Genomic DNA, 24,278 nt, shown 5'->3' with positions numbered 1-24,278 from the left:
GAGAGCTTTGTAATCATTTCTAAGAGGAAACAAATAGTGAAACTAAGTCAGAAATCCAAACTTGGGTAAATCTGTGTGTTGCAGTGGTTAGTTATTGAGGGCAATCAGCTGCATCCTGGCGGGGCATTTGGCAATGTCCACAGACATTTTTGGTTGTTACAGTTGGGAATAGGGTGGGGTCTGCCATGAACATCTAATGGATAAAAGTTAGGGATACTGCTAAAGGTCCTATAATACACAGGGCAGCCACTACAACAAGGAATTAGAAGACCCAAAATGTCAGTTGTGCTGAGATGAAGAAACATTTATATGCAGTCAATATTGTTCCTCCACAGCTTTGTTTTCATACGTTAAGAGTGCTGTAAAGTTCTTAACTGGTAGTGTAAAGCATTATTGTGATGTAAATATTGCATGAACCAATATGGTGGTTGGTTTGTTTTTTGTTTTTTTGTTTTTTTGTGTGTATGAGACGGGGTCTTGCTCTGTTGCCCAGGCTGTAGTGCAGTGGCATGTGGTAACAGCTCACTGCAACCTCTGCCTCTCAGGTTCAAGCGAGTCTCGTGCCTCAGCCTCCCGGGTAGCTGAGATTCAGGCAAGGCCTGCCCCACCACACCTGACTGATGTTTGTAGTTTTAATAGAGATGGGGTTTCACCATGTTGGCCAGGTCCCAGAGTGCAGGAATTACAGGCATGAACCACCCCGCCCACTCCAATATAACTTTTGTATTATACAGTTTATCCTATTTGTCATTCATACATAAACTCATTTATGTTACAGAAATACAGGTTGTAGCAGTATATATGGATTTTTTTTTTTTTTTTTTTTTTTTTTGAGACGGAGTTTTGCTCTTGTTACCCAGGCTGGAGTGCAGTGGCGCGATCTTGCTCACCGCAACCTCTGCCTCCTGGGTTCAGGCAATTCTCCTGCCTCAGCCTCCTGAGTAGCTGGGATTACAGGCATGCGCCACCATGCCCAGCTAATTTTTTGTATTAGTAGAGATGGGGTTTCACCGTGTTGACCAGGATGGTCTCTATCTCTTGATCTCGTGATCTACCCGCCTCGGCCTCCCAAAGTGCTGGGATTACAGGCTTGAGCCACCGCGCCCGGCCATATGGATTTTTTTTAATGTGTGCTTTCTGATATTGCATGATACATTTCTATTAAGCTGATTTTTCTTCTTAGAAAAACCAATTATAAGGCTGGGCACCGTGGCTCACGCCTGTAATCCCACCACTTTGGGAGGCTGAGGCCAGCCGATCACCTGAGGTCAGGAGTTTGAGACCAGCCTGACCAGCATGGTTAAACCCTGTCTCTACTAAAAATACAAAAATTAGCCAGGCATGGTGGTGGGCACTGTAATCTCAGCTACTCAGGAAGCTGAGGCAGGAGAATCGCTTGAATCTGTGAGTTGGAGGTTGCGATGAGCTGAGATTATGCCACTGCACTCCATCCTGGGCAACCGAGTGAGACTGTCTAAAAAGAAAAAGAAAAACCAGTTATAGCTTTCAGAGGGATTTGAGTAAAAATTTAAGGTGTTAATTTAAGTGCTTTTCCTAGATGCTGTCTTACTAATTTACTTTCCCCTTTCTCCCCAGCCTGTCTCGATATAGATTGAAATTTAGCGCTGATAAAGTAGACACAATGATTGTTCAGGCAATTTGTAAGTATAGTTCATGCACAGTCTGATTTGTTGCTCTGTCCTTCATATGTTTTATACTGTTAAAACTACCTTTTATGATCTATCTGTTGAGAAAGAGAAAGGAGGCCAGACACAGTGGCTCACTCCTTTAATCCCAGCACTTAGGGAGTCCGAGGTGGGCAAATCACCTGAGGTTAGCAGTTCGAGACCAGTCTGGCTAACATTGCCAAACCCCACTTCTACTGAAAGTATAAGAAAATTATCTAGGCTTTCTGGTGCACATCTGTAATCCCAGCTACTCAGGAGGCTGAGGCAGTAGAATCACTTGAACCCAGAAGGCGGAGGTTGTAGTGGGCCGGCATCGCGTCACTGCACTCCAGTCTGGGCAACAGAGCAAGAATGCATCTCAAAAAAAGGGAAGGAGAAAGAAGATCAGCTAAAACTTATACTAAGTAAATAAATTTGAAAATGCAGAATAAAAGAAACTACCCATAATTTGGCTATTTGGAGATTATGTGAATCACAGAATTAACATTACATAAATTAATCCTTTGCATTTTTTTGTGAAAATGTTAAAAACATTAAGTGGAATCTGTGTAGTTATCTATTCTGCTATGTCATTTAAATGATTTTTAGAAAGCTTGAAATCTTTTTTTTTTTAAAGACTGTGTTTTGCCCTTGTTGCTCAGGCTGGAGTGCAATGGCGTGATTCTCCTGCCTCAGCCTCCCGAGTGGCTGGGATTACAGGATTTTTTTCATGTTGGTCAGGCTGGTCTTGAACTCCAGGCCTCAGGTAGTCCACCTGCCTACCTGAGATTTATACCCAAAAGAATTAAAAACAGGAACTCAGACTTCTTTGTACCCCTATGTCCAGAACACAATGTTATTTACAAAACCAAATAATGGAAACCCAAATACCTTTTAACAGATGAATGGATAAACTGCATTGTGTATACAGCTTGAATGTCCCTAATCTGAAATTTAAAATGCTCCAAAATCTAGAACTTTTTGTGCTACCATATAAAGCCAAAAGTGGAAAACTCCACACCTGACCACATGTGACAGATGGTCAAAACTTTGTTTCATGCAAAAAATTATTTAAAATATTGCATAAAATTACCTTCAGGGTTTTGTATGTGTAAGGTGTATGTGAAATGTAGATTTCCTATTTAGACTTGAAGTCCAAACTTCAAGATATCTCATATGTGTTTACAAATATTCCGAAATACTTCTGGTCACAAGCATTTTGGATAACATGCACCCAGCCTGTACACACAGTGGAATATCAGTCAGCCTTAAGAAGAAATGAAATTCTGTTACTTATTTCAACTTGATAAACCTTGAAAATATGCTAAGTGAAATAGTCACAAAATACTGCATGATTCTGCTTATATGAAGTACCTAGAATAGGTGATTTCATTGAGACAGAATATAGAGATGGCTAGAGGTTGGGGAAAGGTGGGAATGAGGAGTTTACTGTTTAATGGATACAGAATTTTTGGTTTCTCATGATAATATTGCTCTGGAAATAGATCGTGGTAATGGTTACATAACATTGTATATGTGCTTAGAGCTACTGAATTATACACTTGAAAATGGTTAAGTGTTAAATTTTATGTCATGTATATTTTACCACAATAAATCTCTTAAATTCCTATGGTTTTTTTTTTTTTCTTTGTTTTGTTTTGTTTTGTTTTTCATTGTAATCTACAGCCTTGTTAGATGACTTGGATAAAGAACTAAACAACTACATTATGCGATGTAGAGAATGGTATGGCTGGCATTTCCCTGAATTAGGAAAAATTATTTCAGATAATTTGACATACTGCAAGTGTTTACAGAAAGTTGGTGAGTAATTTGTTTGTCCTTTAAGTCATTGAAAGTAAATGAATTTGGCCAGGCATGCTAGCTCACGCCTGTAATCCTAACACTTTGGGAGGCTGAGATGGGAGGATCACAAGGTCAGGAGTTTGAGACCAGCCTAGCCAACATGGTGAAACCTCGTCTCTACTAAAATACAGAAATTAGCTGGGTGTGGTGGTGGGCACCTGTAACCCCAGCTACTTGGGACGCTGAGGCAGGAGAATCGCTTGAAACCAGGAGGTGGAGGTTGCAGTGATCCGAGATCCCACCACCATACTCCAGCCTGGGTGACTGGGCAAGACTCTGTCTCAAAAAAAAAAAAAAAAGTAAATGAATTTGACTGCATCCTAAAACATGAGTTACAGCATTTTGTTAAGCAAGATTCCCAGGGTTTTTGCAATTTCTATGTATTTGGGAAGTGTAGCGATTTAGTGTCTTAAATTTAAAAAACAAAATGAATTTTAACTTAGATTTCGATGGCCTGCAATATGACATTAGTACCTGATACTAAATAGCTGTATTACTGTCTGTACTGTTAACATACAGAGGAAATTGATTGTTGATAAATAATGGCTTACTTATTACTGGCCTCAGCTTCAGTATAAAGTCTGTGACATTATTAGTCCTGTCTTTTTAAATTTTTGCCACTTATTTTCTGAAATGAGTTTTGTGGCATCTTTATTTAGTTTTTACTCTGATTATTTTTTGGAGGGAGGTGGTGGGGAGAAATTTTATCTCTAAACTCAAACCCTTAAAAGAGGAAAAACTATTATACTAGGTCAAACTTCTTCATTTTTTTGTTTTGTTTAGGCATCCTTTTCATTGGCTTTCTACTTTTTCTTTTGACTATTTGCTGGATTTTATATAATTTGTTGAAGAGTGATTCTCCCTCATCCTCTGCAAACATTCCATAGGCGATAGGAAGAACTATGCCTCTGCCAAACTTTCTGAGTTCCTACCAGAAGAAGTCGAAGCAGAAGTGAAAGCAGCTGCGGAGATATCAATGGGAACAGAGGTTTCAGAAGAAGATATTTGCAATATTCTGCATCTTTGCACCCAGGTAAATTTTACTCCTAAGTGGTACTACCAGCTGTATAATAATTTTTCTGATGGCAATGATGATTTTTACACTTACCATTGTTCACCTGATAACGTAAATATGAAGGTGTTCAGTCACTACCTCATCTGATGCCATCATGATTTGTATACTTAAAAAGGGGAAATACATACTAAAAGGAAGTAATTTATAATCATCATCTGAATAATTAATTAACCAAAAATCCATTAAGATGGCAAAGAAGTATTGCTTAGAATCTTTCATGACTAAGATTTTCAGGCAGTATACTAAGTGGTTTATATATATTATATAACACAGTCCTTACAACAGCCATTTTATAGAAAACTGATGTTAGGCATAGTTGATGTAGCCAGGGTTGTGTAGCTGCTCTTTCATATTGAGGGCTCCAGTGTTTTAGACATAGGAATTTTATACTGTTTTTACTGATATTTGTGACTTAATTTATTCCTTATACTAGGTGATTGAAATCTCTGAATATCGAACCCAGCTCTATGAATATCTACAAAATCGAATGATGGCCATTGCACCCAATGTTACAGTCATGGTTGGGGAATTAGTTGGAGCGCGGCTTATTGCTCATGCAGGTGATGGTTTTAATATTATTTGTAAACATTAGTGTTTGAAGTATTTTCTGGTTAGGATTTTGTTTGCATCTTTAAACCACAGCTATTAGAAGAAATCCTAAGTAATAACACAAAAGTAGATGGTATGTAGATGTAGGAGATGAATAAGGGCCAAGTGTTCAATGATGATTTTTATTTGTTTGCCTGATTTCCTTTTGGATAATGAAGGCATCTTTAGTCACTACCTCTTCTGAGACACTTGGGGTCCATTGTTAGAAGTTTATTAAGGTTAATTAGAATAATCGTATGAATGTAGGAGGATAAAATAGTTAACATTTTTATAATAAACTCATTAGAAATAGATTTAAATATAGTTTTAAGAAATCACTGTAGAGGATATATACCCTTGATGGATTATCTTAGTTTCACTATTGAGTGTGTGGTTGTAATTAATATATGACTTTCAAAAATATTTTCAGCAACCAATTTATAATAAAGCTTTGTATACATGTATGGCAATATTATAAGGATGATAGGCTATAATTAAAATACTATCAGTGTTTAAAATGGCATAACTCCTTTTTTGTTTTTTGGGTTTTTTTGACATGGAGTTTTACTCTGTTGCACTGGCCTGGAGTGCTGTGGCATAGTCTCTGCTCACTGCAGCCTCAGCCTCCCAAGTTGCTGGGGTTACAGGTGCCCGCCACCACGCCTGGCTAATTTTTGTATTTTTAGTTGAGATGGGTTTCACTGTGTTGGCCAGGCTGGTCTCAAACTCCTGACCTCAGGTGATCCACCCGCCTCGGCCTTGCAGAGTGCTGGGATTACAGGCAGGAGCCACTGCGTGCAGTCTGGCATCATTTCTTTAGCTGCATCATTAATCAAAGGTTTCATTCAAGTGCCTGCAGCTGTAAGATCAGATGATTTCATTTTCTTCACCTGTTTTCATGCATCCAGCTAAAGTTGTAGCAGTAATCGATAGCAGGGGTTAATAGAAGTATGTATTTGTTGGCTGGGCACGGTGGCTCACGCCTGTAATCCCAGCACTTTGGGAGCCCAAGGTGGGTGGATCACCTGAGGTTGGGAATTTGAGACAAGCCTGGCCAACATGGTGAAACCCTGTCTGTACTAATAGCACAAAAATTAGCCAGCCATGGTGGCATTCACCTGTAATCCCAACTACTCAGGAGGCTGAGGCAGGAGAATCTCTTGGACACAGGAGGTGGAGGTTGCACTGAGCCAAAATTGTGCCATTGCACTCCAGTCTGGGTGACAGGCGTAAAACTCCATCTCAAAAAAAAAAGTATTTGTTGCACTTTTGTTGCACTTTAAAAAATATGTCTTGGCTGGGCGTGGTGGCTCACGCCTATAATCCCAGCACTTTGGGAGGCCGAGGCGGGTGGATCACGAGGTCAAGAGATCGAGACCATCCTGGTCAACATGGTGAAACCCTGTCTCTACTAAAAATACAAAAAATTAGCTGGGCATGGTGGTGCATGCCTGTAATCCCCGCTACTCAGGAGGCTGAGGCAGGAGAATTACCTGAACCCAGGAGGCGGAGGTTGCGGTGAGCCAAGTTCACGCCATTGCACTCCAGCCTGGGTAATAAGAGCTAAACTCCATCTCCAAAAAAAAAAAATGTCTCATGGTAAAGTTTGTAGCATTAATGGTGAGTGTGCTTTCTGACAGGAAATATTCTATACAACATATCCAGCTAAGCAGCATGTAGATGACTCACTAGTACAATAGTCCCCAGCTATCCATGAGCCCCCCCACCCCCACCCATGGATGTTTGAAACAGAGGATAGTACTGAACTCTATGCTGTATATGCTGTTTTTTCCTAAACACACACAACTATGATAAGTTTAATTTATAAGTTAGGTACAGTAGGACATCAACAACAGTAATAATAAAACAATTATGACAGTATCCCAGTGTCACTATTTTTTCTGCATTGGTTAGTTGAACATAAGCACTGCAATACTGCACTGTGGAGAGGGCCATGAAAGTGGCTAATGGGTAGATAGGGATAATTCATGTTCTCGGGGGCACTGAGTGTGGTGGCAAGATATTTGAAACTTTGGAGCTGTTTATTTCTGAAATTTCCTTTTTAATATTTTCAGACTGCAGTTGACCACAGGTAATTGAAACCACAGAAAGTGAAACCACAGATAGGGAACTATTAATATACTTCTAGGAATATGTTTTCCTAATCCACAGCTGAATCAACAGGAGTAAATAAATTGTGAATTTATTATATAGTTATGCTACTGAGATGTCCTAATAAATGTGTTTATTTGTAGGCTTTTTCATATCTAAAGCAATAGAATATTTGATACAATCTCAGAAAGCAGGGGCCAGATAGTGTTCTTGTGTGTGACGTATTTGTGTTACTCCTGTAGTATACTAATGGAATATAGAATAGTACTACCATCTCTGGGGTGAATAGAAACATTGAACTAAAAAGCTTAACCTTCAGTTTGCCCTAGGCATTCCTCACAAACCTGCTTGTGCTGATGAAGGAATTACAAACGAAACATCAGGCATTTTAGGGAATTCTGGCTTAAAGAATTCTGTATTATATGTGATTTTTATTTTATTATGGTGGGTATACTAATTCTATAGATCTTTTGTTTTAGTACATGGAACCTTCAGATGTTTGGAAGTGCATTGTTGGTAACTTTCTTCTTTTGTAGGTTCTCTTTTGAATTTGGCCAAGCATGCAGCTTCTACAGTTCAAATTCTTGGAGCAGAAAAGGCACTTTTCAGAGCCCTCAAATCTAGACGGGATACCCCTAAGTATGGTCTCATTTATCATGCTTCACTTGTCGGCCAGACAAGTCCCAAGCACAAAGGAAAGGTGTGTTACATGGTTCTGTTGTTTTTTTTGTTTTTTTTTTGAGGTTGGACTTTTTTATTATATAACCACTTTTCTTCTCTATAGTGCATATTAAATCTTTGTATTGTCTCTTTCTTGTTAAATAGAGAAAGATGAGTTATGTAAAAAGCATTTTGTGGCTGCGTACGGTGGCTCACCCTTGTAATCCCAACACTTGGGGAGGCCGAGGTGGGTGGGTCACCTGAGGTCGGGAGTTCAAGACCAGCCTGACCAACATGGAGAAACCCCATCTCTACTAAAAATACAAAAATTATCCAAGCATGGTTGTGGGCGCCTATAGTCCCAGCTCCTCGGGAGGCTGAGGCAGGTCACTTGAGATCAGGAGTTGGGCCAGCCTGACCAACAGCCGAAGCCTGGGATTACAGGCATGTGCCACCACGCTCAGCTGCTTTTTGTATTTTTAGTAGAGGTGGGGTTTCACCATGTTCACCAGCTCCTGACTTCATGGTCCACCACCTTGGCCTCCCAAAGTGCTGGGATTACAGGTGTGAGCCACTGTGCCTGGCCTAAATTTGTAATAGCCTTATGAGATGTACGTATCTCTATTTTACTGGTGGTGAAACTGAGGCTTAGACAAGTTAAGTACTTTATTCTTTTTGAATGATGTGTAGTTTAACAGAACTAAACTGAAATTTGATAAAATCTAGAGTAGAGTGGTAGAGGTAATAAAGGGTTCAATAAAATAAACTTTAAAAAAAGAACCCACACATATTTAAGATTATTATGGGTTAAAGATGCACTTGTTCTGAATGATCTCAAGGCACAGAACTAATGTCACTGAGTAGAAACTAAAGTTTAAAAATGTTTAAAAAAAAAAAAAAGGCCAGGTATAGTGGCACATGCCTGTAATCCCAGCTCTTTGGGAGGTCAGGGCAGGCAGATCACAAGGACAGGAGTTTGAGACCAGCCTGGACAACATGGTGAAACTCCATCTCTACTAAAAATACAAAAACCAGCCAGGCATGGTGGCACGTGCCTGTAATCCCAGCTACTCGGGAGGCTGAGGCAGGGAAAATAGCTTGAACTGGGGAAGTGGAGGTCACAGTGAGCCAAGATCATGCCATTACACTCCCGCCTGGGTGACAGAGCAAGACTTAATCTCAAAAAAAAAAAAATTTTTTTTTTAAAGTTTGAGCTATTATTTTACATGAATTGCTTTAAAATCTTTTCAACCACAGAAGTGTTGGTGCTGATGTATGGCCATTAGGTTGTGGTGAAGGTTGAAATATGATGGGTGATTTGAATTGTATGATTCGTAATACTTTTATAACTCCTTGTTTTAAAACATTCTAGAATAAATGATAATGTGATTTGCTGAAACTGTCTCATGAGTAAGTAAGTTGTTGAGGACTTTACATCTGAACATGGAATGTAGTTCTTCATGGTTTTTCTATTAGATTTCTCGAATGCTGGCAGCCAAAACTGTTTTGGCTATCCGTTATGATGCTTTCGGTGAGGATTCCAGTTCTGCGATGGGAGTTGAGAACAGAGCCAAATTAGAGGCCAGGTTGAGAACTTTGGAAGATAGAGGGGTAAGAACCACATTATCCATATTGCAGAAGTATTACCTGTCAAAAGTTAATATGGGTAGACTTACGGAATTCATCTGCTAAACAGTTTTATGATACATATTAGTATGTCTAAAGTATTCTTATTGTGCCTAACAGTTAACAGTTGATCTTATTTGCCAAGAATTGATGTATGCAACAGCGTTTGCCATTAGGATATGCCATTTAAAATAAAACGAAAAATAACAGAAGTTGCAGTTCGCTGGCCCACTGATTCACTAGACTGTATAATATATTATAAAGAGATTATGGCTTAGAATTGTATTTGTAATTTTTCTTTTTCTTCTTAGATAAGAAAAATAAGTGGAACAGGAAAGGCATTAGCAAAAACAGAAAAATATGAACACAAGAGGTGAGTACATTTACGTGAGGATGGGGTGAATAGTTTTTTTTAAATGTTAATTATTGACAGCATTTTTTATTATGAACTTCACCTTGATGTGCCCCTAGGTTTCTCAAATTTATTTGACAAAAATTGTGTATATTTATTGTGTACATGTCACTTTTAGAAAACATGCGCATTGAGGAATGATTAAATCAAGCACATTGACATGCATTGTCTTACTTTTTTTGTAGTGAGGATACCTTAAAATCTACTTAGCAATTTTCAACAATATAACACATTGTTATTAACTCTAGTTACCATGTTGTACACCCCTTTTTTCTTGCCATTTAGTTTTCCATATTCACTTCTAGTTTTCATTGTTAGTAAATTTTTAAATCTAAAGTTCCTCTATACTATGTTCTTTATCCAAAAGTTCATTCAGAGTTAATCCCTGAAGAAACCTATTTTGTAAAAAGTATAAAGATGGAAAACATATCTAAAAATGTCTGAGGCATGATAAAATATTAAAACTTAACTATCAAATTAACGAAATATTTGTATGTGGCGGGTATTTGGATTATTTATTTGAGGTAATGCTCAATGCTGGTGAGGTTGTGATGATGGAAGTAAAATGGTATAGCTATTCTGGGAAGCCATTTCACAGTATGTATGTATCAGTCTTTAGTTGACAAACATTGGGGGGGGTTTTGTTTTGAGGGAGACGGAGTCTCACTCTGTTGCCCAGGCTGCAGTGTAATGGTACGATCTTGGCTCACCGCAACCTCTGCCTCCTGGGTTCAAGTGATTATCCTGCCTCAGCCTCCCGAGTAGCTGAGACTATAGGCGTATGCCACCATGTCCAGCTAACTAACTTTTTGTATTTTTAGTAGAAAGTTTTTTTTTTTTTTCCTCACCACAATTAACCAGAACACAAGTACAAGTAGAAACAGTTTCATTATGTTAGCCAGGATGGTCTTGATCTCCTGACCTCATGATCCACCTGCCTTAGCCTCCCAAAGTGCTGGGATTACAGGTGTGAGCCACCATGCCAGCCTTGTTTCTTAAATTATGATTGTCTTTAACCTATACAAATTAAGAAACAGAACATTTTTTAGCTTGTTTTGAACAAATTTTTTCAGCATTCCTATGCAATTAAGGCTTTTTTTACTTTAAACATGCACTTGAAGCATCAGTTCACATTTTAGGCACTCATTTCAGTATTTTCTTTCTGCTTACATTAGAACAAAAGCAAATGTTGGGTTCTCAGAAATCTTTTCCATGTGTATGTATCTGTATTCTTTCTTCTCTTGTGATCTTACGATGAAGACTTCTATACTAAGCTTGGTTTAGATTTTTTGTTCTGCCTTTTTTCATTTAATTGTGTAGTGTTCTGAAAGTTAGATTGGTTCAGTTTTCACTTTCTAGTTAGTTGTAAAGACATTTTCTCCTTTCGTTTCCCCCATGCTGATTGAGTGTTTTCCTGTACCATAGTAACTACATTGATTACTAAATCAGAATTCATTTAGCTCACCACTTCTCTTGAATGTGATTGACCTACTTGAAAAATACTAATACCTTTACCTTTTGGAAACTATTAGTCTTCATAAACTACCCCAAAGCCACTAAAATGAAACAACATTGTGTGCTTATGTAAGTATTATCTAATGGCATTTTCTTTATCTCTTGAGAATTATTTCAGTTACAGATACTTGTAGAGATTTTCTAAAACTTTTTGGGTCTTTCAGTGAAGTGAAGACTTACGATCCTTCTGGTGACTCCACACTTCCAACCTGTTCTAAAAAACGCAAAATAGAACAGGTAGATAAAGAGGATGATATTACTGAAAAGAAAGCGAAGAAAGCCAAGATTAAAGTTAAAGGTTAGTTTGAATTTTTTTTTTAACACAATATATACTCATTTCTTAAGAAGTATGGACTTAGTGAGTCTTAGAAGTACATGCCATTGCACTTTATTGTAAAACTACTTGTTGAATGCTAATGGTGTTTAATAATGCCATCATGTTCTCTGGGAATAGTTAGGATATTGTTAAATTTACCAGACTTTACAGAGGAAATGTGAGAAGCGTAGTCAATTTAATGTATTTTACTAAGACTACCAGTACTTCAGTTTCTACTACATGAACTGTTTTGAGAATTAAGAGAAAAAAACGAATGTGTTTTCTAAATTGGTTGTTGAAAATTTTTTGTTTTATATAAAGTTAAGAATGAATATAGAATTGATGGAACAGTGGTTTTCTTCATTGTTTTTGTTACATGGAGCGGACTAGAAGGAATACATACTGGTAGCCTGCTGTCATAGTTACAGTATCTAATAGGTGTTCACCAGTTAACTAGGCTGTCTTGTGAAGTTGATAAGCAGGTGCCCCATTAAAAGTCGAACCTGTGGGGTTTTTTTGTTTGTTTTTAATTTTTCATCTGTCCCTTCTCATAACCAAGAAAGACAAACCTGTGTTTATTGAACACATACTAGCAAGTCTTTCAAGAGCAAATTATTAATAGAATGATATCTTTAACTTAGTTTCTAAATAGCTTAGTGGTCAAAAGTGTTTGATCTGCAAATGTGAATAGTATACTTGATAGAGAAAACAATTTATTTAGCTTTTATGCTTATTTTTGTTGAAAAGTAAGGAGATTCCTAAACCCATTAGTAGCATTTGAGGCACCAAACTCTGTCTTTGTAGCCTCAATTGTGTATCTAAGAAGCTTTTCCAATTTATCTGTCAATTTTCCATCCCACATCCCCTCCCCTCATTTGTTGTTGTTGTTGTTGTTGTTGTAGTTGTTTGTTTGTTTTGAGGCAGAGTTTCCTCTGTCGACAGGCTGGAGTGCAGTGGCGTGATCTTGGCTCACTGCACCTTTGCCTCCTGGGTTCAAGTGATTCTTCTGCCTCAGCCTCCCAAGTAGCTGGGATTACAGGCACACACCACCATGCCTGGCTAATTTTTGTGTTCTTAGAAGAGATGAGGTTTCACCATGTTGGCAAGGCTGGTCTCGAACTCTTGACCTTGTGATCCGCCTACCTCAGCCTCCCAAAGTGCTGGGATTGCAGGCTTGAGCCGCCATGCCTGGCCCTTCCCGCTCTTCTATATGTAACAATTCTAGTTGCTTTGGCCATCAGCCTTGACTTTTTTTTCTCATAACTCAATCTAGTCTGAGAGCAGATCCTCTCAATTCCACCTGAAAGTAGCAGCCCCAGTGGAACCACCATTAGCTATTTTTTAATCTAAATTTGTTCCAGCCATACTGTCCTGCTTGCTATTTCCTGAACCTACTATCCATCTACTTGTCCAACCCACCCTCTAAAAAGCCTTATGACTTCAGCATTTGCTCTTCTCTACCTGGAATATTTTCCCTCAAGATAAATGTATCATTCACTTCCTCACCTCTTTTAGGTGTTTGCCAACCATTCTGTCTAAAATGGCCATATATTCTGCCCTTTTCCAACATTCCCCTTCCTGCTTTATTTTTTTTCTCACCACTTTATTATGTAATTTATCATTTAGGTCTCTCTACTGTGCCTCCAAAATAAAAAAGATTCATAGGGAAAGGAATATTTTTAAGCCTCTAGTGCCTTGCTCAAATTTTGTGTTTTTTTGGGAGGGGGAAGATGGAGTTTCGCTCTTGTTGCCCAGGCTGGAGTGCAATGGTGCGATCTCACCACAACCTTGACCACCTGGGTTCAAGCAATTCTCCTGCCTCAGCCTCCCAAGTAGCTGGGATTACAAGCATGCACCACCACACCCGGCTAATTCTTTTGTGTTTTTAGTAGAGATGGGGTTTCTTCATGTTGATCTGAGTGGTGTCTAGAACTCCTGATCTCAGGTGATCTGCCCATCTCAGCCTCCCAAAGTGCTGGGATTACAGGTGTGAGCCACTGTGCCCAGCCTTGAATTGTTTAGTACAAACTCTGGCATAAATATTTAGTTGCTGAATTTTTTATTTTATTTTATTTGAGACAGAGTCTCCCTTGGTCACCCATCTGAAGTGCAGTGGCATGATCTTGGCTGACTGCAACCTCCTCCTCCAGGGTTCAAGTGATTGTCCTTCCTCAGCCTCCTGAGTAGCTGGTATTATAGGCATGCACCACCACGCCTGGCTAATTTTTTTGTATTTTTAAGTAGAGATAGTATTTCACCATGTTGGCCAGGCTGATCTCTAACTCCTGACCTCAAGTGATCTTCCTGCCTTGGCCTCCTTAAGTGCTGAGATTACAGGTGTGAGCCACCGAACCCAGCTGGTAACTGAATTTCTTTTTTCTTCTTTTTCTTTCTTTCTTTCTTTCTTTTTTTTTTTTTTTTTGGGAGACGGAGTCTTACTCTGTCACCCAGGTTGAAGTGCATTGGTGCCGCCTCAGCTTACTGCAACCTCTGCCTCTCGGGTTCAAGCAGTTCTTCTGCCTCAGCCTCTCAAGTAGCTGGGATTACAGGCATGAGCCACTGTGGCTGGCTGGTCATGAATTTCTAATGATAGCTATGCGTTGAGTCCTTATTGTAATGTGTGCTAAGCATTTTACTTAGTATTTTGTGTGCATCATCTCTTTAAATCTCAGTAACAATCTAATGAGATAAGACATTCTTAAATTTTATAGATGAGGATATAGAGTTTTTACCAGGGGTAAATAAAACTATTCAGGGCTGCAGCAGGTAGAATAAACTCAGGCCGCCTTCAGAGTGCAAGCCCTTAACCATTTCTAATATAATTGACTCTCTTCCCAAAAATGATAGGGGATCACATGACCTTTGTTTTAATCCTGATTTTTATACAAGACTTCATTGTTGTGAGAAAATTGCTCTGAGGTCTGTTTATATCATTTGTTAAAGTTAGTGGAAGGAGGACCTTCCCAATTATAAAATAAAAAATATAAACATTGGATAGTTGATGAGAATGACAGCCAAAAAAAAAAAAACAAAACTAGGACTCAAACGTTTTTGGAAGGAGCGAGATCTGATACAGTGTTAATTTGTTATGCCTTTACATTTACTGTATTCAGTTGAAGAAGAGGAAGAAGAAGAAGAAGTGGTAGAAGAAGAAGAAACATCTGTGAAGAAGAAGAAGAAAAAGGGTAAAAAGAAACACATTAAGGAAGAACCACTTTCTGAGGAAGAACCATGTACCAGCACAACAATTCCTGTATGTTTGTTTATGATTATCAGTACTCTCTTGGCATGGGGAGGTTCTCCATATTTTACTATCCTCTATATCAGAAATGAGCAGGCATTTTAAAAAATGGTTTTCATTGATGGGGAGGTAAAAGTGAAATGGCTTTATTGTATTTGTATAATAAAAGGCCATTTCCCAAATCTAGAATTTATTACCAAAAATTGAGTTTGCATTGAAGGGAAAAGATTTGCTGAAGCTTACTTTTATAGGCGAGGTTTTTATATCTTGCGTTTTAATCTTTTCCCTGAATTTGTTTTCAAGGGAAACAGATTGATTTTGCATTTTATAAAGAGAAGTGATTACTCACCCATACAATTACAGCTCTTTGAAAGTATTCTTGTTGGCTATTTTCAGAGTCCAGAGAAAAAGAAGAAAAAGAAAAAAAAGAGAGATAATGAGGACTAACAAAGGAATTACAGTTATATCACCTGGACGCATCATGCTTAAGATTCCATTGGGAGCATACCAGGGATGCTCTCTAACATAATCAAGGGAAGGTTCAGTGAAACAAAGTGATTTATCATCTGTAACTTTAAACCTATTTGTGTCTCGACATCAACTCTGTTAACCTTATGTCATCATTTCTTAGAGTCTTTGATAATACAAATAAAATTTTCTTTGTATTTTAAGACAATTTTGTGATCTCTTTATATCTTGGATAGAGAAACTTTGGCTCTTTCTATAGTTTGACATGTGATGATTATGTTGTTTTGATAAACATAACTGAAAAGTGAGAGTTGTTAATGGATAATTTGAAACTTAATCTTTTGGAAGGCAGTGACTAAGTGGACTAATTCAAGAACCCCAGTCTCTAATGTGTTTTTCTTGCCTTTTTGAATTACTTTATTTTCTACCTTTTTCTGCCTATTTATTTAAATAAAGATTTGTTTCTTACTCAAATTTTAATATTAGGTGAGGAAAACTTCTTAGTATCTGTTCAGAAGGGTGGGGGGACAGTATCCCTACCTTTATTTACTTGTTTGCAATTCTAAAAGGCACACCAAAATGTTTCTTTTTCTTTTTTTTTTTTAATGGAGTTTCACTCTTGCCCAGGCTGGAGTGCAGTGGCACAATCTCGGCTCACTGCAACCTCCACCTCCCGGGTTCAAGCAATTCTCCTGCCTCAGCCTCCCAAGTATCTGAGATTACAGGTGCCTGCTACCATATCTGGCTAATTTTTGTATTTTTAGTAGAGACAGCGTTTCACCATGTGTCAAGGCTGGTTTCAAACTCCTGACTACAGGCGTGAGCCACCGTGCCCAGCCCAAAATAATTCTTAAGACCCTGATTTGTTTAGTCAACCTGAAGTGACATTTTAAAAGGTACAAAGTGATAATAAAGAAAGGAGAATAACGAAAGAAACAAAGTGTCAGTGGAAGTGGCATATAAAGCAGGACAATAGAATACCAAAGAGAAATCTTTATTTCTGAGTGATCGTGTTTAGCATGCAAACAGAAGCCTGGTAGACCACCTTAGTGTCATGACGGTCATGAGTTTCATAGCACTGTTATGTTTTGCCAGTTTGTATATGTCATACACATCATACTAAAGACCAATTCAGTAAAAGCTGTTGGTAGATGGAAACTAGAATGACTGTGGCTTTTGAGTTCCACATCTGCTTTTCTTTTGGAGACAGAGTCTCATGCTGTCATGCAGGCTGGAATGCACTGGTGCAATCTCGGTTCACTGCAACTGCTGCCTCCTGGGTTCAAGCAATTCTCCTGCCTCAGCCTCCCAAGTAGCTGGGATTACAGGCGCCCACCACCATATCCAGCTAATTTTTTGAATTTTTAGTAGAGCAGGGTTTCACTGTGTTGGCCAGGCTGGTCTCAAACTCCTGATCTCATGATCGTCCTGCCTCAGTCTTCCAAAGTGCTGGGATTATAGGCATGAGCCACCACGCCTGGCCCCACCTCTGCTTTTCAAGGCGACAGCCTCTCTGTGGTTTCCTTATTTGTAAATCACAGATAATGGTCAATTTTACCCCTCCTAATTCATTTGTAGAAAATGAAATGACACACTTTCAGAGATGTTACAAGGTTTCAAATTTAGTTAATTTACTTGAAGTCAATGTTGATAAAATACATGCAGCCATCCCTAGACAAAGTTACATAATAAAGCTGGTTATCTTGTTCACAGGAGAACATTGTCATTTTATATCACCCACTTGTACCACAGATTCCTAATTTGGGACAAAACAGACTTTAGTTTATGATCAATTTGATGAAAATGGCCTATCCACCTACCACGAGCTATGTAGTCTAAAGTTAACATCCAAAACAAGATAGGTTTTTGAGAAACCTAAATAATAAACTAGTTACTTGAATAGTCTTCTGCAGACTTGTAGAAAGCATAGTTGAATCACACAGCAGTCAGCTCTCATAAAGGCTGAAGGCTTAATTATTTAAAACACTAACCAAAAGGTACGTTTTGGTTTTACTTGGTACTATTGAAGCATTTGTCCTAATGAAAAGCCTTGTGAATTTAGTTTGAAATCGGAAATTCAGGTCGATTTTATATGCCTAGTTTTGAGTAGTAAATTTTAAGAATTTCTGTGGCTGCACCACAAAAAATCTGTTGAAAACCTACTGATTCTCCACTTCCCTTCAAAAATGTAAATTTCTCTTTTCTGGTTTAAACTCCTGTATCTGTTCATTGCCTTCTGGTTCCTCAGCACACTTCACAAGTCAGTTGAGTGAGCTGTACTCTCTCCAACTTCAGAACATTATCTGCAGCACTCTGTCTCAGGGCTCTTTTAGATTTATTTGCTGCCCGTGAAGGGTCCTCTGATTCATCTGTTGCTTCTCTATGGTCATTTTCAGACTTGGCTCAGGCTCATCCTTTATCCCAGCTAGGGCCAAATGTCTCAAACCCTAACTAGTATACGTAGGAATTATCTAGAGACCCTGCTTGATAAAATGCAAATCTGATGCTCTATTAGTGCCGCCAGAGCAAAAAAAACAGATCTGAGGTCTGCTGTTGGAGCCCAGAATTTCCTTATTTTACACAAACTCAGGTGGTGCTAGATGAGGGTCTTTGTGTATGGTAGCAAAGTACTAGGGTAAATTACTTAAACTCTCAGAACCTGTTTGCCTATCTGAAATTGGATTTCTCTGAGAATTACATGAGATAATGCTTGTGAAGAGGTTTATGTGGTAAAGTCAAGATTAACCCCTAGTTAACTTGAGGCTGAAACAGGAGGATCGCTTGAGTCCAGGAGGTTGAGGCTACAGTGAGCCATGGTTGCACCACAGCACTCCAGCCTGGGTGACAGCAAGACCCTGTCTCTTAAAAAAAAGAAGTGCAGTTGACTTTTGAACAATAAGGGGCTGGGGGACTGACCCCTTATGCAGTTGCAATTTTGCATATGACTTATGACTCCCCCAAAACTTAATAGCCCAGTGTTGACCAAAAGTCTTGCCAATAACAGTCATGATACATTGTTATATGTATTATTCACTGTATTCTTAAAATAAGCTAGAAAAAAATTGAGAAAATACTGTTCATTAAGTGGAAGTGGATGATACAAAGATCTTTATACTTGTTTTCATGTTGAGTAAGCTGAGAAGAGGAGGAGGTCTTGCTATCTCAAGTGGCAGAGGCAGAAGAAAATCTGTGTCAAGGGTCAACTGTAAATTAGAATGATGGTTCCTAAAACAAGTAGGAATTAGAAACACCTGGAGAACTTTTTAAACGGTAAGTTTCTGATTCAGTAGGTATAGGGTAGGGCCCAAGAATTTCCATTTGTTAGAGATTCCAGCTGATGGTTGGGAACACCTGGACCACTGTACTGCAAGGACTTCCCTCTATTACCTTGCTTAGTCTTATGGTTCTCCAAACCAAAACCTGACTTGCTGTCAAGAAGTCTGGCCTGTGCATTTTGGCAACATGAAAAGCACCAGAAAACCAGTGTCAGGCCTCAGTTGTGCTGTTGCACTATGGGTAATTGAAGAGCCCTGGAAGGCTAGACATCAGGTAAATACTCTTCCTATATAGATAATGCAAGGTTGAATAGGTACCAGAAATACAATTATTAGCATTGTTTCCTGGCTATAAGAATTTGCTTTTGAAGGGACGAATTTAATTGCTGATACTGCAAGTGTTCTGTGTATATTTAGTACTACATAAAAGGGAAAAATCTTAATGATGGTTTTTTTCTTTTTTTGAGACGGAATTTTGCTATTGTTGCCCAGGCTGGAGTGCAATGGGATGTTCTTGGCTCACCACAACCTCCGCCTCTGGGTTCAGGTGATTCTCCTGCCTCAGCCTCCAAGTAGCTGGGATTACAGGCATGTGCCACCACACCCGGCCACTTTGGCTAAAATTTTAAGGAGTCTGATATGACTAGTTGAAATAAAATTATCAATTTAGCATTATTAATTTTTATTTATACTAGACTCACCATAGTTTCATATCCAAGTGTCTTCTATTTAGTATTTTTGAGTACTTCCAGATTTTGTTGTTTTTTTGTAGACTGCAGTGAATGCCTTTGTACATTATTTTCATGTATTTGCATTTCCATAGGATAACTTTTAGATGTAGAATTACTATGTCAAAGGGGATATAGTGTAAAATAATGTCAGTTTGCCTCCCAAAGAATGCCGTAATTTACACTCCCAACAAATAGCATTAAGAGAAAGCTCCTATGTGAGGAACTGTCTCATAATCGTCTTTTTATTTAGCATCTACCCCAGTCCCCTGCTCACTAGCACAGTTTTTCATATAGCAGCAAATAATGTTTTAAATTATTAATTTGAACTAAGTGGCTTTAAACATGGGTAATTTTCCTCTCATAATTCTGTGGTCCAAGATGAATGAAAAGGTTCCGTTTATCAGTACAACATTGAAATCATCTTCAGGATTATACACTCCCACCTGTTCTTGTGCTGCTAACCCAAAGGGTATGGTGTGAGCCACCACGCCCAGCCTTGGAACATTTTAGTAGCCTGAAAATACTGGAATCTTGTCATTTGAAAAAATGAATAGTTTGAATCTAGCAATGAGTTGTGCTTGCTACCCATGTGGAGACAGGTTGGAATAGCAGCTCACTGGAGGTTTCTCACAAACCCTGAGGACCCAAGACTGGTATTTGCTACTTTGGTTTAAACCAAGCCCTGGCAAGCCACCAAGCAATAGCTTTGGAAGTAGCTGCCTGGAAATTCCTGGCCTGCAGTGCTGAGAGGACCGCTAGTACTCAACTGGTCAAGATGTCCATTTGCATACCAACTCCTATGTCATAGCAGCAAATGCAGCCTTCAAAGTTTGAAGATAAACTAATTAGTATAGTAATGAATGCATCCTTTTTAAAAGTAACCAAAGGTGAACAAACTCATAAAAACTACAGCACTTGATTACTCAGGGTGTCAAAGTACTTGAGAGCTAATGGCTGTAAATGAGACAACAGGGAGCATGACATCACATTCATCAAACGTTTGATCTGTTTGTCAGGGTAATAGGAGATTTTAGAATTAAAAGGAATCCAGGAGATCACCTATATACAATGAAGACCCAGACCCAGAGAGACCTGGTGTATTCCAAAGACATTAGCCTGCTCTTTTCTCAGGAACAGAAGGCAATTTTTTTTTTAATGGAAGGCTTACACATTTAATTCAGCTTTTAGGTTGCTCTACCTTCCACTTTACAGGAAAACTATTATAGGAAGCAATCAGATCCAAAATGGGCAACGTTAAAGTTGAATAAGAATATGGGGGAGCAGGGCGGGCGTGCTGGCTCACATACATAATCCCAGCACTTTGGGAGGCTGAGACAGCCTGCCAACATGGTGAAACCCCGTCTCTACTAAAAATAGAAAAATTAGCTGCGTGTGGTAGCACACGCCTGTATTCCCAGCTACTCAGGAGGCTGAAGCAGGAGAATCGCTTGAACCTGGGAAGCAGAGGTTGCAGTGAGCCTAAACTGCCATTGCACTCCAGCCTGGGCGACAGAGCAAGATCCATCTCAAAAAAAAAAAAAAAAAGTTGAAAGCAATGTGTGAACCTTGATGTAACCTGATTTCAAAACATGAAAGACATAAAAGATATTCTGGGAACAGTTAAGAGAATTTCTAATATGAACTGGATATTACATGATTTTAGGGAATTATAATTACTTTTAGATATGATAAGGCTACTGGGGTTATGAGGATAATGTCCTTCATTTTTAAAGATGCATGCTGTTGGGAGGAAGTATCCTGATGACTATAATTCGTTTTGCAGTGCTTCAGCAGAAATTAGAAATAGATGAAGCAAATACAGCAAAATGTTAGCAGTTGTTGAAATATGTGTGGTGATGGGTATGTGAACATTCAGCATACGATTTTCTCCCTTTTTATTCTTGAAAGCTTGAAGTGATCATAATAGAAAGTCTTAATTTTTAAAGCAGAAACATGCTATTTATTTTGCTTTAATTCTGAGTTCTTTCTCTCTGAAAACTTCCAAGATCCTTACAGCATTCTTGGCCAGCAAGTATTTGGGACACCCAGTATGGGCCAGGCACTTGTGAGCAGAGAGAGCTCAAGGAAAAAGATGCAGTAGCTGTTGACCTCAGAGAGTTGACAGAGTGAACCTCAGACCTCAAATGCTCCTTCTGAAGAAGGCATGTTCCCATTGAAATCAATAACTGGGGAAGGGGCAATTCGAGGAAGCAGCAGTTAGAGATCGCCATAGAAGATGAGAATTATGGAAATTAAGAAGGCAGAAGCTGTGAAGTTGAATTTAGTTTATTAAAGAGAAACTGAGCCTTGTGCAGTGGCTCACGCCTGTAATCCCAACACTTTGGGAGGCCGAGGCAGGTGGATCATGAGGTCAGGAGATCGAGACCATCCTGGCTAACACAGTGAAACCCCGTCTCTATTAAAAATACAAAAAATTAGCCAGGTATGGTGGCACACAGCTGTAGTCCCAGCTACTCAGGAGGCTGAGGCAGGAGACTAGCTTAAGCCCGGGAGGCAGAGGGTGCAGTGAGCCAAGACTGAGCCACTGCACTCCAGCCTTGGTAACAGACCGAGACTCCATCTCAAAAAAAAAAAAGCATTCCTCTCCCTTTCTCTATTAACCACGAAATACTACACATTTGAAGAAAGTAGAAAAACAGCAGAAAGAGCTGAGTGGGATGGCACTTGCCTGTAGTCTCAGCTACTCAGGAGGCTGAGGCAGAAGGATCACTTGTGCCCAGGAGTTCGAGTCCAGCCTGGGCAACATAGCAAAACCCTGTCTCTGGGGAAAAAAAAAAAAAAAAGCAGAGCTCCACCCCTTGGCAGGTAATAGAGTTGGGAATACAGCTGCATACTATTGTAGCCCCATCTCCCCACCCCAAAACTGCCCTTCCACACATCCTTTAAGCTTTGGCATTTAGTACTCACCTGGTGAGCTCTTCTGTGCCACAGACGTGTAAGGAGGTAGTCGTGTGCCTTCTCAGGGCCTCAAAAAACTGCCTCTTAACCTGAGCCAAGAAGCAGGGAGGGCTTGGTTTCTAGCAAGGGTAAATGTGCCTGACTCCAGGAAAAGAATCAGTCAGACAACAAATACATCTATTTATAGCCTAAAATCTGCTGGGCCAGCAGCATGCTAATAACCAGCTGGGCATGATGGAGAGGCCACAAGCTGACTGTCAGGATGGGAAGAGCCTGCACTACTGGTCAGAGAATATATATGTGAAAGTGCTGCATAAGCCAAATGGCACGATTTAAAATATCCTTGCTGTTGTTATAAGCTGATTTCACTACTTACTAGTTCATGTTCTTAGACAAGTCAACCTTGCCCTCTCAGTCTCAGTTTCTTTAGCTATAAAATGGTATTTTTATTTATCTTGTAGAGCTCTTAGAAACTCAGATTTTAAAAATGCACAGGCCAAGTGCAGTGACTCACACCTGTAATCCCAGCACTCTAGAAGGCCGAGGCAAGTGGATCACTTGAGGTCAGAAGTTTGAGACCATCCTGGCCAATGTGGCGATACTCCGTCTTTACTAAAAATACAAAAATTGGAGGCAAGCGTGGTCCTGTAATCCCAGCACTTTGGGAGGCCAAGGTGAGTGGATCACAAGGTCAGGAGTTCAAGACCAGCCTGGCCAACATAGTGAAACCCCGTCTCTAAAAAAAAAAAATACAAAAATTAGCTGGGTGCAGTGGTGCATGCCTGTAGTCCTAGCTACTTGGGAGGCTGAGGCAGGAGAGTCACTTGAAGCCAGGAGACAGAGGTTGCAGTGAGCCGAGATTGCACCACTGCACTCCAGCCTGGGTGACATCGAGACTCTGTCTCAAAAAAAAGCACAAATTCTTTGTAAACTGAACAAATATATTGTATTATTACTCAAAATTTATTCTATATTAAAAAAATAAGACCCAAGAATTTACCAGCTCCATTTTCTCTTATTTTTGGGCACACAGCTAGCTAGAATATTCCTCAGCCTTTCTTGCAGTTAGCTATGGCCATGGGGTGAGCTCTACCCAACAAAATGGTAGTGGGTGGCAGTAATTACATCACTCGGAGGCCTGTTCCATAAAATCCCCCAATACACTCCACAATGCCTTATCCCTCCATTCTGTCTCAATGTGGCACATATGATGAACTTGCAGTTCATTTGTTAGAGAAGTGATAGAAGAAACCTGGGATGCTGAATCACCAGTGGTGTCAAGGACCCACAGATGAAGAACATCTGTTTTGGACTTCATAGACAAAGAATAAACTTTTCTAATGTTTAGGCAATCATATGAGGTTGAACTACATGAAACTGCCAGTATTTGACTGGCTTTGACCTATAAAAATAATTCATATGGTACAACCTAATAGACATTTTGGTTTGTTGCCTCTAAAATGAAAATCTTAATGGGAAAAAAAAAAGATTTAAAAAAATTTTTTTTTTTTTTGCTGGAGTGCAGTGGCACAATCATGACTCACTGCTGCAGCCTCAGTCTCCCCTGGCTCAAGTGATCCTCCCACCTCACCCCTAGTTGCTGGGACTACATGCACACGCCACCATGCCTGGTTAATTTTTGTATTTTTTGTTGTGATGAGGTTTTGCCATGTTGCCCAGACTGGTCTCAAACTCCTGGGTTCAAGCAATTCACCCACCTTGGCCTCCCAAAGTGCTGGGAGTATAAGTGTGTGTGAGCCACTGCCCCTGGCATTTGTTTGTTTGTTTGTTTTTGTTTCTAAGACAGGGT

At 39.3% G+C, this 24,278-nt stretch overlaps 1 protein-coding gene and 2 non-coding genes across 7 annotated transcripts in view; all 3 read left to right on the top strand.

Moving 5' to 3' along the window:
- Positions 1-24,278, top strand: part of NOP58 (NOP58 ribonucleoprotein) — a 64,263-nt gene that overhangs the window by 18,922 nt on the left and 21,063 nt on the right. For 3 of the 5 annotated variants that reach the window (XM_012446299.2, XM_064373156.1, XM_012446301.3), the window contains exons 6-15: positions 1,597-1,661; positions 3,354-3,488; positions 4,418-4,563; positions 5,039-5,165; positions 7,842-8,005; positions 9,442-9,576; positions 9,903-9,964; positions 11,683-11,816; positions 14,948-15,087; positions 15,472-15,751. In XM_012446299.2, coding sequence (XP_012301722.2) covers positions 1,597-1,661; positions 3,354-3,488; positions 4,418-4,563; positions 5,039-5,165; positions 7,842-8,005; positions 9,442-9,576; positions 9,903-9,964; positions 11,683-11,816; positions 14,948-15,087; positions 15,472-15,522 — 1,159 coding nt within the window. In that variant the 3' untranslated portion in view covers positions 15,523-15,751. Of the gene's footprint in view, positions 1-1,596; positions 1,662-3,353; positions 3,489-4,417; positions 4,564-5,038; positions 5,166-7,841; positions 8,006-9,441; positions 9,577-9,902; positions 9,965-11,535; positions 11,588-11,682; positions 11,817-14,947; positions 15,088-15,471; positions 15,752-24,278 lie in introns of those variants that run through there. The other 2 variants (XM_064373158.1, XM_064373157.1) reach the window with 2 other exon arrangements.
- Positions 4,611-4,700, top strand: LOC135273753 (small nucleolar RNA SNORD11B). The gene has a single exon (XR_010341562.1). It is a non-coding gene; the product is annotated as a small nucleolar RNA SNORD11B (small nucleolar RNA).
- On the top strand, positions 5,320-5,403 carry LOC135273752 (small nucleolar RNA SNORD11). The gene has a single exon (XR_010341561.1). It is a non-coding gene; the product is annotated as a small nucleolar RNA SNORD11 (small nucleolar RNA).

This window comes from Aotus nancymaae, unplaced genomic scaffold (genome assembly GCF_030222135.1).
Source record: "Aotus nancymaae isolate 86718 unplaced genomic scaffold, 86718_ANA_hifiasm-v0.15.2.pri h1tg000008l, whole genome shotgun sequence".
Classification (NCBI taxonomy): Eukaryota; Metazoa; Chordata; class Mammalia; order Primates; family Aotidae; genus Aotus; species Aotus nancymaae.
The sequence above is the reverse complement of the archived record's forward strand: the minus strand, read 5'-3'. Positions and strand labels throughout refer to the sequence as shown.